The sequence below is a fragment of the Panthera uncia genome, chromosome B4 (assembly GCF_023721935.1).
Source record: "Panthera uncia isolate 11264 chromosome B4, Puncia_PCG_1.0, whole genome shotgun sequence".
Classification (NCBI taxonomy): domain Eukaryota; kingdom Metazoa; phylum Chordata; class Mammalia; order Carnivora; family Felidae; genus Panthera; species Panthera uncia.
The window spans coordinates 36,924,164-36,943,172 of record NC_064809.1 but is presented as its reverse complement, the minus strand read 5'-3'; the positions used below and the strand labels follow the sequence as shown (position 1 = coordinate 36,943,172).

Below are 19,009 nucleotides of genomic sequence, written 5' to 3'. Positions count from 1 at the left end.
GTGCTCTTTCCAGATTTTTTCTTGAGGTTGCATTACAGTCAGAAAAGATGCATGGTATGACTTCAATCTTTTTGAATTTGTTCACGCTTATTTGGTGGCCTAATATGTTATCTATTCTGGGGAATGTTCAATGTGCACTTGAAAAGAATGTGTATTCTTATGTTTTAGGATGGAATGTTCTTTTTAAAAATGTTTATTTATTTTTGAGAGAGAGCGTGTGCACAAGCAGGGGAGGGACAGAGAAAAAGGGAGACAGAGGATCCAAGCAGACTCCTCACTGTCAGTGCAGAGCCTGATGTGGGGCTCAAACTCATGAACTGTGAGATCATTACCTGAGCTGAAGTCAGACGCTTAACTGACTGAGCCACCCAAGTGCCCCTGGAATGTTCTGAATATATCTATTAAATCCATCTTGTCCAGTGTGTCATTCAAAGCCATTGTTTCCTTGTTGATTTTGTGTTTGGATGATCTGTTCATTGATATATGTGGGGTGTTAAGGTTCCCTACTATTATTGTATTACTAGTGATTACTTCCTTTATGTTTGTTATTAACAGTTTTATGTATTTGGGTGTTTTCATGTTGGGTACATGACTATTTACAATTGTTATATCTTCTTGTTGGATTGTCCCCTTTGTGATTATATAGTGTCCTTCTTTGCCTCTTGTTACAATCTTTGTTTTAAAGTCTATTTTGTGCGTGCGCACGCACACACACACACACATAAAAGAGTCTAATTTGTACAATATGAATATGCTACTCTGGCTTTTGTTTCACATCCATTTACATAATAAATGTTTCTCCATCTTTTCACTTTCAGTCTGTATCTGCATGTGTCTTTAGGTCTGAAATGAGTCTCGAGCCTCCTATAGGCAGCATGCAGATTGCTCTTGTTTTTTTTTTTTTTTTTAATTTTATTTTTAACGTTTATTTATTTTTGAGACAGAGAGTGACACAGCATGAACGGGGGAGAGTCAGAGAGAGAGGGAGACACAGAATCCGAAGCAGGCTCCAGGCTCTGAGCTGTCGGCACAGAGCCCGACGCGGGGCTTGAACTCACAGACCGCGAAATCATGACCTGAGCTAAAGTCGGGGGCCCAACCGACTGAGCCACCCAGGCGCCCCTACTCTTGTTTTTTTAACCATTCTATCACCTTATATCTTTGATTGGAGCACTTAGTTCATTTATATTCAAAGTAATTATTGATAGTTATGTACTTATTGTCATTTGTTACTTGTTTTATGGTTGTTTTTGTAGTTCTTCTCTGTTCCTTTCTTTTGTTTTCTTCTCTCATAATAAGTTGGCTTTCTTTAGTGGTATACTTGGATTCTTTTCTCCTTATTTTTGCATATCTATTACTGGTTTTTGATTTGTGGTTACCATTAGATTTGTATATAACATCTGCATATAGCAGTCTATATTAAGTTGTTAGTTGCTTAAGTTTGAACCTATTCTTTACTGCTTTCCCCACCATGCTTTAGGTGTATGGTGTCATATTTAGCATCCTTTTATTTTGTGAGTCCCTTGACTGATTTACAGATATACTCTTTTTTTCAAATATACTTATTTTTACAGCTTTTGTGTTTCTTACTTTTCTTGATCTTACTTATGATCTGTCCTTTTCACTCAAAGAGTCTACTTTAACATTTCTTGTGGGGCTGGTTTAGTGGTCATGAATTCCTTTAACTTTTTTTTGTCTGGAAAATGATCTCTCCTTCTATTCTGAATGATAGCCTTGCTGGATAGAGCATTCTTGGCTGCAGATCTTTTCCTCTCAGCATTTTTAATATATCATGCCACTTCCTTCTGGCCTGCAAAGTTTCTGCTGAAAACTACTCTGATAGCTTTATAGGGTTTCCCTTGTATGTTACTTTTCTTGTCTATTGCTGTTTTAAAAATTCTCTCTTTACCACTACTTTTGCCATTTTAATTACTATGTATCTTGGTGTGTCCTCCTTGGGTTGATTTTGTTGAGGGATCTCTGTGCCTCCTTGATCTGGATTTCTGTTTCTTTCCCCGGATTTGGTAAGTTTTCAGCTATTAATTTATTCAAATGAATTTTCTTCCCCCCTTTCTCTCTCTTTTCTTTCTGAGATTACTATAATACAAATGTTATTACACTTGATGTTGTTACTGAGTTCCTTTATTCTATTTTCATTTTGTATAATTTTTTTCCCCTCTTACCCATTTGTACTGATTATTTTTCATCATTCTGTCCTCCAGGTCACCAATTTTATTCTGCTTCCCCTACTCTGCTATTAAATACACTCTAGTGTATTTTTAATTTCATCTATTGTGTTATTCATCTCTAATTACTTCTTTTTTATTTCTTTATGAAAGGTCTCACTGATGTCTTCCACTCTTTTCTCAAGTCTAGTGAGTATCTTTATGAGCATTACTTTAAATTCTCTATCAGGCATATTACCTATCTCCATTTTTCTTTGGTCTCTTTCTGTAATTATGCCCTGTTCTTTAATTTGGGACATATTTCTCTGTCTCCTCATTTGTATATAACTCGCTGTGTCTGTTTCTGTGTTAGGAAAGTCAGCTACATCTCCTGCTCTTGAAAGTAGTAGTCTTGTGAAGAAGAGGTCCTGTAGTGCCCTGAGGTGCAACATCTCCTGTTCACCAGAACCTGGTGCTTCAAGGGTGTCTCCTATGTGTGATGTGTGCACCCGACTATTGTGGCTGAGTCACTCTTGCCTTCAATCCAATCATCTGCAGTGGCTTTCTTTGCTTGTTGAAGGCAGAGTTTGGTCCCTGTGTGGTCAGTGTATCAGTCTGGGGCCAACTTGGGCTTCAGCTGAGTCAGAGCAGGCATTTTCCAGAAATACAATAGCACCAAACTGCAAGGCACTTTCCCTGGGTTGTCCCTAAGAACGTTTTATTGGTGAGCAGGGCCTGTAGTTAGATGGGCTAACCATTAGCCCCCAACCCATTGCTGGGATAGTAGTTTGATTGGTGTGTCTGGTTATCTTTCCCTCTTCCTAGGGCAGGAGTCACTTTGGAGTGGTGGTGGTCCCTGTTGGGGCTGCTTGCACACTGCTAGGCTTGTGGCTCTGCTTTGGATAGGCTCAGGGAAAGAGCATATTGGAGGTGGATCTGCAATGTGTTTTGGGACAGGAAGTGTAGTGTTAGCAAGGTTTGTGTGCTGGTCCTCTGGGGGAGGGGTCCCACGGTGCAGGGACTAGGGCAGGCCTGGCTGGAGAGGATGGATCTGCAGATGTGAGAGGGGCAGTGTAGGATTCATGGTATTAGCAAGTTAGGTAGAGATTTGGTGCTGCCTTGGTCCCCACAGATGGCTGTGTGTTTATGCTGGGGCATGGGCACCTGCCAGCTCCTTTTTATTCTTGGAGGAGCTTCCCAACAATCTCTGTCCCTCCAGGACATAATTTGAGATTAGTAAACAACTTTCCCTGCCATATGCCCCAGATGTTTTTCAAACTGCTCCTTCTATGCTGTATCTCTGAAGGGCTGTTTTTTTGTGCTGTCTCTTTAAGGGCAGGGACTCAGTTTCCTCTCACCCTCTCAGCTCTCCCAGAGCCAAGCCTGCTGATGTATAAAATTCCAGGTTTTGAGTCTGCTGGATTCATCAGTAAGAACCGATGAAATTTGGCCCCTCTGGTTTTCATAGCCAAATGTTAAAGGGATTTGTCTTCACTGTGTGGGCTTCCCAGATCGATAGACTATTTCTCTCCCCTGCCTGTGCCTGTGAGCCTCTTGGCAGACAGTCCCCCAGCTCTGTTTAGCTCCTCACCACCTCTCTCCCCTTCCTACCCTCTTCTCTACATTTAGTTGTGGAGTTTGTTCTGCCAGCCTTCAGGTCATTTTCTAGGTTATTTACACTGAGGTGAGTGTTATCTAGTTGTATTTGTGAAACGAGGTGAGTCATCTTCCCAGCAATCCTCTAAAATATACCTCCAGGAAGAAGGGAACCCAGGACTTCAACTGCTGGGAAGGAAGGGGACACTTGGAGGCTAAGGATCAGGCCACCTATACTTCCTCCTGCAGTGGAGATGGTACAGAAATCCAGTGTATGAGCCACTTCAGTCACCCCTTTCTCCTTTTTTATTTTTAAAAAATTTTTTTAACGTTTATTTATTTTTGAGACAGAGAGAGACAGAGCATGAACGGGGGAGGGTCAGAGAGAGGGAAACACAGAATCTGAAACAGGCTCCAGGCTCTGAGCTGTCAGCACAGAGCCTGACGCGGGGCTCAAACTCATGGACCGCGAGATCATGACCTGAGCCGAAGTTGGCCGCTTAACTGACTGAGCCACCCAGGTGCCCCTTTTCTCCTTTTTTACTATAAACATTTAGTTTTCTAAATTTCCCTCTAAGCACTACTTTCGCAGCATCCTGTACATTTTAATATATACCTCCAATATCATTTCAGTTCAAAATATTTTGTAATCTCTCTCAAAACTTCCTCTTTGGCCAATGGATTATTTAGAAGTGTGTTATTTCCAAATGTTTGGAGAATTTTCTATTCTCTTGTGGTTATTGATTTCTGGTCTAATTCCTTTATGGTCAAAGACATACTTTTTACATGATTTTACTTTTTTTTTTTTCGGATAGAAAACTTTCTTTTCCCTAGCAACACTTTGCTTATTTATCACCTAATTAATATCACAAGAATCACAGTAATTTGAGTTGACAATATTGCCAAGTACAGATCATGCCGCAGGGTTCAATCATATGCATTGTTAAACCTTGCTAATTACACATTTATGTAAAAGATAATTCATGCAAGATGTATTCTTTAGAATGTGCCCTGTTGGAACTTTGGAGAAGTACATTATGGAAACATCTGTTAGTGGCCATAAAATTGCTTAAGAATAACTGGCATTCACTTAGCTTCTTCCATTTTGGTGTCGTTAGTGCATTACATATAAATCAGAATGAGTCTACTTCATTTTAGTGTAAATTCATCTCTCCATTCCACCACACAGAGTTTTTGTTTGTAATCCAGCAGGATAGCTACAAAGTTACTATGATACTTAGCAACTCAAAGAAATGAAAAAAAAATCAATTTGTTTGATAAGTTTGAAAGGCAATGTATCCTTTTTATTATATACCACAAGGTCTGACTCCTTTGAAATTTCCAAAGGGTGTTGTTGTTGTTGTTGTTCTTATTCTTTTTAATGTTTATTTATTTTTGAGAGATAGAGCATGAGCAAGGGAGGGGCAGAGAGAGAGGGAGACACAGAATCTGAAGAAGGCTCCAGGCTCTGAGCTGTCAGCACACAGCCTGATGCTGGGCTCGAACCCACAAACCATGAGATCGTGACTTGGGCCGAAGTTGGATGCTTAACCAACTGAGCCACCCAGGTGCCCTCAAAGGGTGCTCTTCTGATTAGAATATATTATTTCTGGGAGACTGATTTCAATTTTTAAATGTTTATTTATTTATTTTTAATGTTTATTTGTTTTTGAGTGAGAGAGAGAGAAAGAGACAGAGCGTGAGTGGGGGAGGGGCAGAGAGAGAGGGAGACACAGAATCTGAAGCAGGCTCCAGGCTCCACACTGTCAGCACAGAGCCTGATGCGGGACTCGAACTCACAAGCCGTGAGATCATGACCTGAGCTGAAGTTGGACATTCAATCAACTGAGCCACCCAGGTGCCCCTTATTTCAATTTTTTAAAAGTTTTTATTTAAGTTCCAGTTAGGGGCTCCTGGATGGTTCAGTCAGTTAAGCGTCCAACTCTTGGTTTCAGCTCAGGTCATGATCTCACAGTTCGTATGTTTAAGCCCCATATCAGGCTCTGAGCTGTCAGTGAGAAGCCTTCTTGGGATTCTCTTTCTCTCTGACCCTCCCCTTTTCTCCCTCTCTCTCTCTCAGAATAAATAAATACACTTTAAAATAAAATAAAACAAATTCCAATTAGTTAACACACAGTATAGTATTAGTTTTAGGTGAACAATATAGTGATTCAACACTTCCATACAACACCCAGTGCTCTTCACAGCAAATGCACTCCTTAATCCTCATCACCTGTTTTACCCATCTCTGTATCCACCTCCCCTCTGGTAACCATCAGTGTGTTTCTTGGTTTGCCTCCCTCTCTCTTTTTTTCCCTTTTGTTTATTTTGTTTTTAAAATTCCACATATGAGTGAAATCATATAGTATTTGTCTTTCTCTGACTTATTTCACTTAGCATAATACTCTCTAGCTCTATCCATGTTGTTGCAAATGGCAAGATTTAATTTATAAAAGGAAGGATAAAACCATATGATCCTCTTAATAGATGCAGAAAAAGCATATGACAAAGCACAAACTCATTCATGATAAAAACTCTCAACAAAGTAGATTTACAGGGAACATACCTCAATATAATAAAGGCCATACATGAAAATCCACAGCTAACATTACTCCGTGGTAACAAACTGAAAGCTTTCCCTCTAAGATCAGGAACGAGACAAGGATATCCACCCGCACCACTTTTATCCAACATAGTATTGGAAGTCCTAGCCACAGCAGAGAGGAAAAAGAAATAAAAAGCATCCAATTTGGGAAGGAAGAAGTAAAATTTTCACTATTTGCAGATGAAATGATACTATATATGGAAACCCTTAAAGACCTCACCAAAATAAAATACTAGAACTGATAAATGAATTCAGCAAAATTACAGGACGCAAAATTAATATACAGAAATCAGTTGCATTTCTATATACTAATAACAAAGTAGCAGAAAGAGAAATTAAGTAAACAATCTCACTTACAATTGCAGTAAAAATAATAAAATATTTAGGAAAAAACTTAACCAAGGAGGTGAAAGGCCTGTACTCTGAAAACTATAAAACACTGATGAAAGAAAGTAATTTCATTTCTTGGTGTCATTAAACATTCACACATCCCAATCAGTTGGTTTGTCTCTTTTATTTTTTTTAATGTTTATTTATTTTTGAGAGAGAGAGAGAGAGAGTGTGTGTGGGGGAGGGTGAGAGAGAGAGGGAGACACAGAATCTGAAGCAGGCTCTAGGCTCCAGGCTCCACACTGTCAGCACAGAGCCCAACATGGGGCTGGAACCCATGAACCACATGAGACCATGACCTGAGCCGAAGTTGGACGCTTAACCAACTGAGCCACCATGCGCCCCTGTCTCTTAATTCTTTTAATCTATATATTGCCCTTCAATCATTTTTTTCCTTGAAATTTATTTGTTGAAGAAACCTAGTCATTTGTTCTCTGAATTTTCCACATTCTGGGTTGTACTAATTACATCTTTTGGGGGCCACTTAATAAACTCCTCTAAATCTGTCCTGTAAATTGCGAGACCTAGAATCTGTTAGATTCTAATTGTAATTGTTGGATCTAGATCATGAACCTGATCAATTTTTGGCAAGCTTACTTCACAAGTAGTGTTGTCTTCTTCTATCAACAGCCACATGATGTCTTGTGGTGTTTAGAGCTTTTGATGATCACTGCTTAGATTCACTAATGGCTGAGAACTGGTGACATTCTTTAAAAAAAAAAAGACCTTGTTATTGAGATATCACTTGCTATGATAAAGTGTACAAGTCTTAAGTGTACACTTAGATACATTCTTACATATATACATATATACATGTACATGTATATATGTATATATGTTTGTATATATATGTATGTATCTGTGTAAATATCAGATCAGGATATAGAACATGTCCAAGACCCCCAAAAGTTTCCTCTCCCAGTGAATAACCACTGATAGCCACTATTCTGACTTCTATCACCATAGATTAGTTTAGCTTGTTCTTTAAACTTCACATAAATGAAATTTTATAGTATGTACTTTTTTGTGTCTATATCATTTTGCTTCAACATTTTATCTGTGAGATTCACTCATGTTGTTACATGTAGCATCAGATCATTTTTTTATTGCTATGTAGTAGTCCACTGAGTCAATATACTTCTATTATTTTTGCAAAATGATGACACTGTAATTCTGTCATTCCTTATTTATTTTTACCTGGAATTCTTCTATAAAGAGAAATCGACTTTATAAGCTGTTTGGTTACTTTGAGGTATAGCTCATATAGGAAAGACAAGATAAATGCTGGTTTCCCTTCATTAGCTGTCAAGGTAATGTAAGTATTTATTTCCTAGTCATCCAAAGATAACTAGTGAGGGTTATTTCTCTAGTATCATATAAATTTAAAATGAATTAAAAAAATTTTTTTAATGTTTATTTTATTTTTAACAGAGAGAGACAGAGCATGAGCAGGGGAGGGGCAGAGAGAGAGGGAGACACAGAATCCGAAGCAGGCTCCAGGCTCTGAGCTGTCAGCACAGAGCCCAACACCGGGCTCAAACTCACAGACTGCGAAATCATAACCTGAGCCGAAGTCGGACGCTCAACCGACTGAGCCACCCAGGCGCCCCTAAAATGGATTTTTAAATGCTTCATATGTTTTGATCAATTACAACTATTATTCTTATGGATGCTTAAATTGTCCCTTCTTTGGTCAATGGGAGCCTCTTCAGGTTAGCTCCTGAATCCCTCTAATATAACGCCAATAGTCTTTCATGGCTTCCTTGCTCTCCAGTATATTATCTTGTATATTTCCTGTCTCATTCCTGGGATAAACTGTTTCTTCAATGACCAATGATTCCTCTTAGTGAAAAATGGTATTTAGAGACCACAGTCTTGGCACGGGGCTATTTCATCAGAGTCTGGCTGCAAGGAAGACTTGCAGATCTCCCACTAGAATTCTTCCAATCTTCAAGAAGAATGTTGTTTTCTTATCACTGCAGCATCAGTATTCTCTTCCATTGCTTGTAGATTTTTCATCTGTTACCCTTCTTTTTTTCAGTTATAAATTGCTGTTTGTTTAGTTCCATTAATATCAGATTGATTATTGTAGATTGACAATGCATCTTTGGATTGGTGGTATTTTGGGTCCATAATTTACCAATAGTGATACACTGACATATTATGTTTCAAATAGGAATCATCCATAATTATATTTCTCAAGCAGGTTTATACATAATTCAGCTAGGAATCTGTGAATATAGTGACTCTTTTTTGTTACTACCAAGTTCTCTTTCTATTGAAGACTGGGAAAACATTATTGGGGGACCCTGGGAGACACTGACCCCCATTGAAATGAATAATAGTCAATATAATTTGAGAGCCACTGATTTAATTTTTTTAAAAAAGGAGGTGTTAAATGAGGGTGTTTCTAGCACTTAGATAAGGTAAATTGGGGGCTGGAGGTATGAGGGCTTCTGGTGCCAGAGCCACATATAACCTGCCTGACAGCAAAAGAAGTCCTGTTCTCAGAAGTCTTGTCCTGATCCTGTGCAGAAGCCAGGTTCAGGTTACATTTCTACCCTCCAGAATACAGCTTAACAGGTCTCTCCCTTCATTCTCTTCTTCCTCTAGCATCTGAACATATGGCTGAATTCCCAGAACGACAATGAGAGGGAACGGGCCATGTGGTGTGCTGCCCGTATTCTTGGCTTCACTGCAAAATGGAACAACTTTGGAGTGAGCAGGAGCCTGCCCTGGAGCGTGGGCCCTCATCTCTACCCTTATGTCAAACTTGGTCACATATTACCTAGCCTCAATTACTCACCCTCACCCCACCTTCTCTCTTTCCTCCCTTTGTCTTTTTCCCTACCACCAATTCAATTCCATTTCACTTGGTTCAGTTTGATTCCAGCTATCTCAACAAACAGTTGCTGAATACTCACCAGGCACCATGCTAAGCGTTACAGTGGATACATAGATGACCAAGACAGTTTTTCTATTTTCATGGATCTTATAGTCCACTGGGGAGAGAAGCATGCATAGAACAAACTTAAATAGAAGGTGATTATGAAAGTACAAACCAAATCTAGGAGGAATGAAAGATCAAAACACAAATGAAGTGTAAGTGAAGGGAAAGCTTCATAGAGGAGGAGACATTTGAGCTAGGCCTGAACAATGAGTGCAATATCAAGGGGCAAAGAAGAGGGACAGTGTAAGGTCATTCCAAAACTATGATCCCACAAGTTTTTAATAGCTACAACCCACCTGTCTAATTTCATTCCCGTTAACCTCACCCAGTCTTTCCTTTCATATCTCTCCTGAATCCCCGCCTCCTCTCGTTTTAACTCAGCCTAAGGGAATGGCTGGGATAACTTGTGACTTCCTGCTCTCCTCTCCAGGTGGAGATCAAGTTCTCTCGGTTGGGGTGGTTGGTAAGGCTGCTGGCCATGCGCTGCCAGGACCCAGTGGACAACATCTGCTTCCTGTCTTCACAGGCAGTCTACAACCTCTACCGTATCCTCCTGCTGCAAAAGCGTAGGGAGAATCTCCTCTTTTCACTTCTGCTCTGCCCTCCCATTTAGGTTTGGCCATCCACCCACATACTGTTCTGGAAGAGTGAGAGCTAGGAAGTTACCTGAGCAACCTCATTTCCAATGAGGAACCTGCCCCTAGACATCTACCTATACCCTCTTGGGACAAAATAGCTACTCAGGGAACAGTTCTTTTGAATTAGTTTCTCCCCCTCTGGCTGAGCACCATACTCTGACCTTATTCTGTCTCTGCTCTGAGGCAGGCAACATGGGGGTTCCTTTGACATTAGCTCTCACCTTTCCTTATCTTACAGCCCATTCCCCTTCCCCATGGGATATACATCTCCCCAAGCTGATTTAGTGCAGTAGGTGATTTGGGTTGGGCAGATGGGAACCTAAGGGGAACCTAAGACACCTTTCGAGTGTCTGAGGGGTGGGGTCGGGTGTCTTTGTTTCAGAGATGCAAAGGAAAAAACAGGGCTTATGGGAAGAAGAGGGCAAGAGTGAAGTCTATAGCGCCAACGTGTTCTATAACAACACCTTTGAGATTGCCAAGGTGAGAGGGCAGGGCCAGAGACAAACTGGGAAGAGCCTGGGCCTCTAACCTACATCATATTATAGACTCCTGCGGTGGGACTCCTTTATCCCATCCCCTTTCCCATTCCATTGCTGATTGTGAACTTTTACTTTGGGGAAATTTTTCAACATGCTACAGTATGCTCCCTCTTAAGCATCATGGGTCCTAATCCTTCTTTCTTACCTGTCACCCCAGAAGCATTTGCTTCACACTAATGATGCTTTTTGTAGACTCAGCCCATGCCTCAAACACATGTCATTAAGGATCTTGGTCTCAGCCCTTCTTTCCCAGCACTCTGCCCCTGACCTGTGAGCCCCTCGGTGCATCTGAGGTCAGTGTTTTCTCCCTCCCATTCCCAAAGACTCTGTTCCCAGTGAAAGAGTCTTCTAGGAGCTAGGCAGACAGCACAGGCCTAGGACAAAAGCACATCATGTTTTCAAGAAAAGGTCTCTCCTCCTACCCCAACCAGGAAGGATGGCACAGGCTACCTCAAACAGGAGGCCCTGGGTGCAGGCGGCCTGATGCCACCCTTACAGGCATTTGCAGAGTACTTCACCGAGATGCAGCTCACCCACCTGGTGCTGACGGCCATGGAGGGTCTGACTGACAGCAAGGCCACGGTGTCTCTGGCAGCAGCCCAGCTGATGAGTGCTGTCATGAAAGAACGGGGCAGAGATATGATAAAGGTAGTGTGGTGCTGTGGTGGGAGCTCTGTCATGCATGCCAGGAGCCTGGGCTCTCTACTGGCTCTATTTCAAACCAGCTGAAGGGCCTTGGGAAGTCCCTTTCCTCGTAGGCCTTAATTCACTCACCTCTAACATGTAGGCTTGGGCTGGATTTACTCTGTGGTCCCACTGAGCTCAGACGTCTGTAATTCTGAGCTCAGGGCTGGTTCTTCAGAGAAAGACAACCACAAGCAGTGGTGTGGGCAGCTGCAGGGCCTAGTGGCTGAAGCACAAGGAAGCACTGAAGGGGGGATTCACTCTGATTCCCAGGGAGGGGGGGGGTCAGGGGGCTTAGATTTCTGTGAAGGTAAGGTTGTGGATTGCAAACTAGCAAGCTCATGGAATGACTGACCTTTGAGTACATTTTCTTTCAGGATAATGTGTACAAACAGGAAGGTTTTGCCTAAAAATCCACATTTCCTGCCTCACTGAGAAAAACTTTTAAATGAGGTCACATAGGGCAATTCTTTGGCCACTGTCCCTTTTATATATGGCACGGGCTCTCTAGACCTTCCTATCTCTGAATCTCCTGACACCTATTGCCTTCACTCATTTATGTGGCTTGCCTGGCCTAGGTGCCAGAAATGGAAGGATACTTCTGAGGGTGTCCTTGAGGTATTATAATAAAATGGACTTGGCAGCGGGCCATAAACTAGGAATCTAAGGGCCAGATGAGAGTCTATGGTACCCCCACATCCAATGCCAACTGTTCCTGCAGTTTCAGGGATTTCAAATTGATCTCAGTGGGGAGAAGAAGCCCTGAAGGGTGTATAGGGCTTTTGTCTCCCTCCTAGAGCCTTTTGTGTCTCCTGAGTAACCTTGGAGTAACTCTCTGGACTTTGGGCTGCGGGCAGACATCTGTCCTAGTGGACATCGGTGCCAGCTTCTGGAGTTCCTTTTGTCACCCCTGCTGGTCCAGCCTCTGGCACCCTAGAATTCTGCCTTAAGAGTCACTGGCAGGATTGCAAGTAGCCCCTTGAGTCAGGGAGTTGGTAGGTAGGAAGGAAGGGGGAAGGTAGCAAGGAAACACTTGCTGAGACTCTTTTGGCTCTTCCCTATAGATTGAAGAAATTGTGGAGGGGATTGTGGGACGGCTCAACTTACAGCTGGAGCCCAACACGAAGGAGGAGACAATGCGGGCCATGTGCTTGCTGGCTGGCAACAACACCCACAGGGTTGTGCCCATGCTGCTCAACAAGACCCTGCCTTGGGACAGGTATCCCTCTCATGGCCCGGGAACACAGTCTCCAGCCCAGTACACCATCCCCTGCCTCAGCCCAAGCCCAGCCCAAAAATCAATGCATTGGGATGCTTTCTCTTTGACACCAATCACACTTCCTGTCTGCGTTCTCTGGCCAAGTCTAGACCCTGAGAACTGGCCCTTCAAAGGCCCAAGACCAGACTAATCCTAGGAGCTTGGTCACCAGGGCCTGTGACATAGCTGCCCCTGGGTCCCGCAGAACCAATCTGGCCCTTTGGAAGGCATTTGGCACCCGGCGAGAGACCACAATCAGCGTCCTGCAGCTGCTCATAGGCATCCTGGAAAAGCTCCACTCCAGAGAGGAATCTAGGGAGATGGCCTTCCAGCCTGTGGCGGTCAGCATGGGGGCAGGGGAGCCGAGGACTTCCTGTTCTGGGACTTGGGGGCAGAGCTGAAGGTCAAGAGCTGCAGGGTGGGAGCAGGTCTTAGAGGAGCAATCACTAATACTGTACATTCAATTTACACTTGTACCTCCTCTTGGTACCTGTGTATCTAAGAACTGCATGTTGCAGAGAGAGCAGGGATTGATCCCATTTTATGGACAAGGAAACTGATGTTTAAAGCTAAGCAGCTTTCTCTGTCTCCTGATTCTGGGGCTGGTACTCCTTTTCCCAGGGCCTGGGGTGTGGCATGGGGGTTAGAGGCAGAAGAGGTTTGGTTGCCAGGGATGGACAAAGTATTCCCCAAATCCTTTTCTCCTAAAAATGTTAGAGTTGCTTCCAATTTTGTTTCTGATGTCAAGAGAGTGAAGAGAAAGCAGATTGCCTGTGTGTGGCCCCCTTATTTTCCTAGGGAAGAGTGGTGGGCTTTCAGTTCTTAGATGCTTCTTATAAGCCTGAGTCAGAGTGAGCTGTGCCCTTTGGGCAGTGATAGGGAGGGCAGGGTGTGGGACTCCGTGTGTGGGGCTGTGGGACCATTTTATGTCTTCATCCACCATCTGCCAGGTGACATGTGCTTTGTGTGAGATGCTGTCAGGGTCCCTGTGCCAGGAGGCTGTCCAGGAGCTCTACCCCCGGCTGTTGCTGGCTATACTGCATCATCTCTACTGGGTGATTGAACAAAACGTCCCCCAGAAGATGGTGGTCTACAACAGGGAGGAGGGCCCAGGCCGCAAAAGCAAGCCCTTTGATCCTACTAGGTAAGCCCAACAGCCTTGTGACGGACAGCTGGGACTAGTCCATTCCAGAGGGCCCTGGACAACTGGATGCTCGCCCCCTAGGAATGCCAAGGAAGAGAACAGAAGAGCGGAGACAGAACACGGGTGTGCGTACTGTGGTCACATGTGCTAGAATATTCTCACATATTTTCAAGCTTCTCATTTATCATCTTCTTGTATGCATTCTTCAGCTGATTCACTCAGTAGTTCATGTCCATATTCATAACTGCCCATGAAGAGATTCAACTAGATGGTAGGTGGTAGGGCAAGCCCGCATCTTTGTCATTCTCTCCATGCTGTTGTGGCATTTGAATCTGGATGACCTTTGACTTGGCTTTGTCACTAGCTTTGCTGTCTTGCACAAGTCACAACTGGGAGTTCTGTTTTCTCATCTCAAAAATGGGGGCTGGACTCCTAAATACGTGGTTGTCATGCTTTTTTTTTTTTCTTTTAAACCTCAGGACATTCTATCCATATGGAATCTTATATAAAATGAGAACAAATAAAACCAAAACCAAATAAAACCACATACTGATTAGGTGGGTGTGGAGTTGAAGAGATATCCTAACCCCATTCTGTGCCCCAGAGAGCAGAATTGGAAAACCATAGCACTCAGATATCTCTATAGTCTCTTTCATAGGACTCTGTGGTTAGATGAGGGCCAGAGTTGAGGGAGTGGATGGGCATTTGGAAATGGCTTTCACAGAGCCATTGATTCTTGTCAGCAGGAAAGGAGAACCCAGCTACCCAAGCAGGAAACTGTCTCCTGGTTTGCAAGCACAGGATGCAGACCGGGGCATAATGCCTTGTTCATCCTTCTCTCCCTTTCTTTTCACACACTCAATGGTGGTGACCTTCAGTTGTGCCTTGGAGGTAGTGAAGCTGGTGTTCGTGGCAGCTGCATATGAAGGAGTGGTGGTCTATGCAAATCAGCATCACTGCTGGGACCTTCTGTCCAGCCCCAAGTGTTACTACATAGGGATCATGGACCTGACAAGGTGAGGCTATTTCCCCAGTAACCCTGGTACTGCTCTAGTGCCAGCCTTTAGTGGCCCCTTCCCCACCTCCCAATCCTTTGGTCTCCTGCCTTTGTGTCTTCCCTGTTCCATGCATGCTGGTCCCTTGCCACCTCCCCCCCCCCCACCCCCGCCAGCAACTCTTGGCTTCCTGTGTCCCACCCCAGTGGCATTGTGAAGAACTGTGAACCTGCCATCCTGCATCGAATCCTCAACCTCATCAGGAACATCCTCTATAGCTCCAACTATCACAGGAGGATTCTGGCCAGGACTTTCTATGCACAGGTGAAGCGTGGGGAAAGGTCCACAGCCTGAGCCATTCATATCCTGGGCTGAGGAACATTTAACAGAAATGTTAAATAACTAGCCCCAGAAAGAGAAAGGATAATCTTAAGTCATTTAAAGTGGGGTCCCTTCTCTGGCACTTCAGGTGCCTGGTTAAAGGAGGCAGGAAAGCCTGAGGAGGGGGCCAGCGGCTTGTGCTCCAGAATGATCCATGGATCCTAGCACCTGACTCAAACTTCAAACCTTTTCAGCATTATCCTCTACCTCCTAAACTTAGTCTCCACCCCGTGTATACAGAGCTACCACTGTGCTCAACTGGACCCACACATTACCTGAGTATGGGATCTGAGGGAGGACTGAGGGAGTACTGGGTACTTATAACTTTTTCTCCATCCATAGCTGTGTCTCCTCATACCCACAGCTGCTCTGGCACCGATCAGTGGCTCAGACTGTGGGGCAAGACTTTTTGGGCAATCTAATCAAGTGGACCAACGAGCCCAACATCATTATGAAAGAAGTTGGGCTCCGTGGAATCAGTAACCTCGCATTGCACCCAGGACAAGTAAGAGTGGGGAGGACCAAATGGGAATTGAGTGTTACTCCCTGAAGAATTGGGCTTACCTCTTCAGCCCAATTCTTCTTCTCCCTGAAGAATTGGACTTACCTCTTGGTTCTCTTAGTTATCCAGGGCATAGTACATTCCCCAACCTCTCATCCAAGGACAGCACAACGTCCAGTTTGTAGACTTACATAGACTGGCCATCAGACCTCCTAAACCCTGTGAACACCAGCCTTCTACTTCCTGGGCACATCTGGCCCTCAGATTCCCCATGTCTGTTCTTCTTAGGCACTGTTTTCTAAAAATCCTGTCCCTAGGGTGTTGCAGGATCCTCAGGTGGTGAGTGATCTCTGCCTTCTTCCAAATAGTCAGAATCTCTGAAGAGCCAGGTTCCATTCTTGCGAGACTTCCTGAAGAATGAGGCACGAGTGACAATGCAGGCAGTAAAGAGCCTACGGAACATCATCTGCTTTGGGAAGCAACAGAACACCAAGGTGGTATTTTGCAGCATCTCCAAGCAGCTGCGTCCACTCATCAATGATGTACGGGCCAAAGTTCCTAGGATCAGTTGGAAACAGTATGGGCTGGGACTGAGGATGAGCCCTGGAAACTGAGCGGAGGGTACTGGGGCAGGGCTGTGGGACTGTGGAAGAAGGCTGAAGTCACCAAAGGGTAGCAAAAAGGATACTTGGCTACCTGAAGCCATGCATAGGGTTGTCCCCAGTGCATTCTCCATTACAGACAGACCTAGCACACAGTTATCTACCCATTCTCTCACCAAGAGCCACTGAAGGAAAAAAAAATGGCACCCTGCTATGAAATTGGTTCTGGAGTGAAGTGTGGGGAGACAAGTCACAACTCTACCCTTCTCCCAGATAACACAGGAACCCTAGAATGCTAGGAACCTTGTCAAAAGGACTCAAAGGCTCAGGAATCTGAACTGCCTACACCAATACCAATCCATTTCACATCTCAGCCTGGGACCTGGACTGTTGTCTGTCCTGTAGTTCAGTTTTCAAAGTCTATGGTATGTGGTTTAGGGTCAGATCTATGCATGGAGTGAACACAGGAGTTCATAAACAACTTTATAGGGTCACTCTCCCTAGCTCCTCCCTCTCTGTGACCTCCCTGGTTTTACAGTTCTTTGGGGCTCCCTTTTTCCAGTTGTCTCACAAGAAAGCTGGTACTTTAGTTACTCTGCAGTGCCAGGCACCTCTATGTGCCCACAACGGGGCCAAGTGGCATGATGGCAGAGGAAATAAAGCAATGGGGGCTTATCCATCCTCTTGGGGTCTCAGCTCCTTCAGATGGAGAGTAAGCTTCCCCTCTCTCAGAGTTTTGGCTCCTATAGACTCCCATGGGGCTTGTTTTGGAACTGTGACATGACAGAATCAAGGGAAGAAAAAGAAACTTCATGCATTAAGTAGAGGGCTTCTCTTGGAGCTGTCTGCCCAGGGTGCTTGCTTCCCAGTTTCTGGTTTCCTTGTGGGCCAGCCAGGGAGACCAGCTGGTATGAACAGATGTGCCCCTCAGCTATTGAGACTGGTGGCATCCTCCTACCCCCACAGTAGCTGGAGCGTCAGGAACCTCTTCATCTTTGGCTTCTGGGAATCTCTCTTACTTCCTTAAAGCTTAGCTATACATTAAAAAAATTTAGGGGGGTAGGGGCACCTGGGTGGCTCAGTCAGTTGAGCGTCTGACTTCAGCTCAGGTCATGATCTCGCAGTTCCTGAGTTCGAGCCCCACATTGGGCTCTGTGCTGACAGCTCAGAGCCTGGAGGCTGCTTTGAATTCTGGGTCTCCCTCTCTCTCTGCCCCTCCCCCACTCATGCTCTCTCTCTCTCTCTCTCTCTCTGTGAAAAATAAATAAACATTAAAAAATTTTTTTTTAATTTTGGGGGTATTTATTATCTAGCATTTAAAGGCATTTATAGTGATAAGGTTATCAGGTTATCTTTTCTCCCATATTGCTAGAATGGAAAGTTGAGATTTATGGTCTAATCAAGAAATAGTAAACGGTTATCATGTACACAATGACAACCTGCCAGAATGAAAAGAACACTGACCCTCGGGTCATAGGTTCTGGGTTCCTGGTGCTGCTTTTACGATTCACCTAGCCAGAGGAACTTAGGCAAATCTCTGTTGTTTTACCATTTGTAAAATTTTCTTCTATTATTTTATTGCTATATCCTCTTTTTTTCTCTTCTTTCTGTTCTGTCGTTTGCAATTTCTTTAGATTTATTCTCCGTGTTTCTTCATTTTTCTTTCATATTTCCCATCTCTTTGTCCACCTTGGAAGAATTTCTGGGCTGATTCTCCTCTTACTAACTCACACTTTAGCTGTGGTTATTCTGCTATCCAACCCACCTATTGAATTTTTATTTAATATTTTTTTATGAAGCAGGTCCTTCCTCTTTATTTTTCTCTTCTAGTTGATGGTGTGGTATCTGAATAGCTATTACATTATTCTATAGAGACACTACTTTACTTTTACCTGTATTTATTTACTCATTTATTTATAATTTCAAAGTTTGGACTTTAAAAAATGTCATATATCTATCTATATCTATAGATATAGATAGATATTACAAAATCTTCTGGATGATTCAACTATACTTTCTCTAAGGTTTTGTTTACATTGTATTTTTTTTTAACATCTATTTATTTTTGAGACAGAGAGAGACAGAGCATGAACGGGGGAGGAGCAGAGAGAGAGGGAGACACAGAATCTGAAACAGGCTCCAGGCTCTGAGCAGTCAGCACAGAGCCCGACGCGGGGCTCGAACTCACGGACAGTGAAATCGTGACCTGAGCCGAAGTCGGACGCCCAACCGACTGAGCCACCCAGGCGCCCCTACATTGTATTATTAATTGTATCCTCGGGTGGTGCAGGTTTTTGTTTGTTTCTCTTGTGGTCCTGATTTTCCTGAACATTTGGTGAGTCTTGGTGGTGAGTTCTGGAAAGTTTACACTACTGACTCTTGGCCAGCCCTCTGTGAAATACCTATGACTGCAGCCTGGCTTCAGTAACTGTGGGACGTGTCCAGGGATATGTGGACAGTAGGATGCACCAATAGCCAGTCTTTGTGGGATTCCCTGTTCTTCCTGGGTGTTGCCAGACTCACAGGGCCCCATCCCCTCTCTCTGGTCGAGATAGCACAC

General features: G+C 43.7%; 1 protein-coding gene across 2 annotated transcripts in view; it reads left to right on the top strand.

Annotated features, from left to right (window-relative positions):
- The window catches only part of LOC125918716 (maestro heat-like repeat-containing protein family member 1), a 93,419-nt gene that overhangs the window by 61,410 nt on the left and 13,000 nt on the right, over positions 1–19,009 (top strand). Inside the window, exons 26-36 of one of the 2 annotated variants that reach the window (XM_049624871.1) lie at positions 9,370–9,474; positions 10,137–10,272; positions 10,727–10,824; positions 11,382–11,531; positions 12,632–12,786; positions 13,031–13,166; positions 13,776–13,969; positions 14,848–14,985; positions 15,171–15,288; positions 15,710–15,850; positions 16,216–16,389. In XM_049624871.1, the coding sequence (XP_049480828.1) occupies positions 9,370–9,474; positions 10,137–10,272; positions 10,727–10,824; positions 11,382–11,531; positions 12,632–12,786; positions 13,031–13,166; positions 13,776–13,969; positions 14,848–14,985; positions 15,171–15,288; positions 15,710–15,850; positions 16,216–16,389 (1,545 nt within the window). Of the gene's footprint in view, positions 1–9,369; positions 9,475–10,136; positions 10,273–10,726; positions 10,825–11,381; positions 11,532–12,631; positions 12,787–13,030; positions 13,167–13,775; positions 13,970–14,847; positions 14,986–15,170; positions 15,289–15,687; positions 15,851–16,215; positions 16,390–19,009 lie in introns of those variants that run through there. The other variant, XM_049624872.1, reaches the window with a different exon arrangement.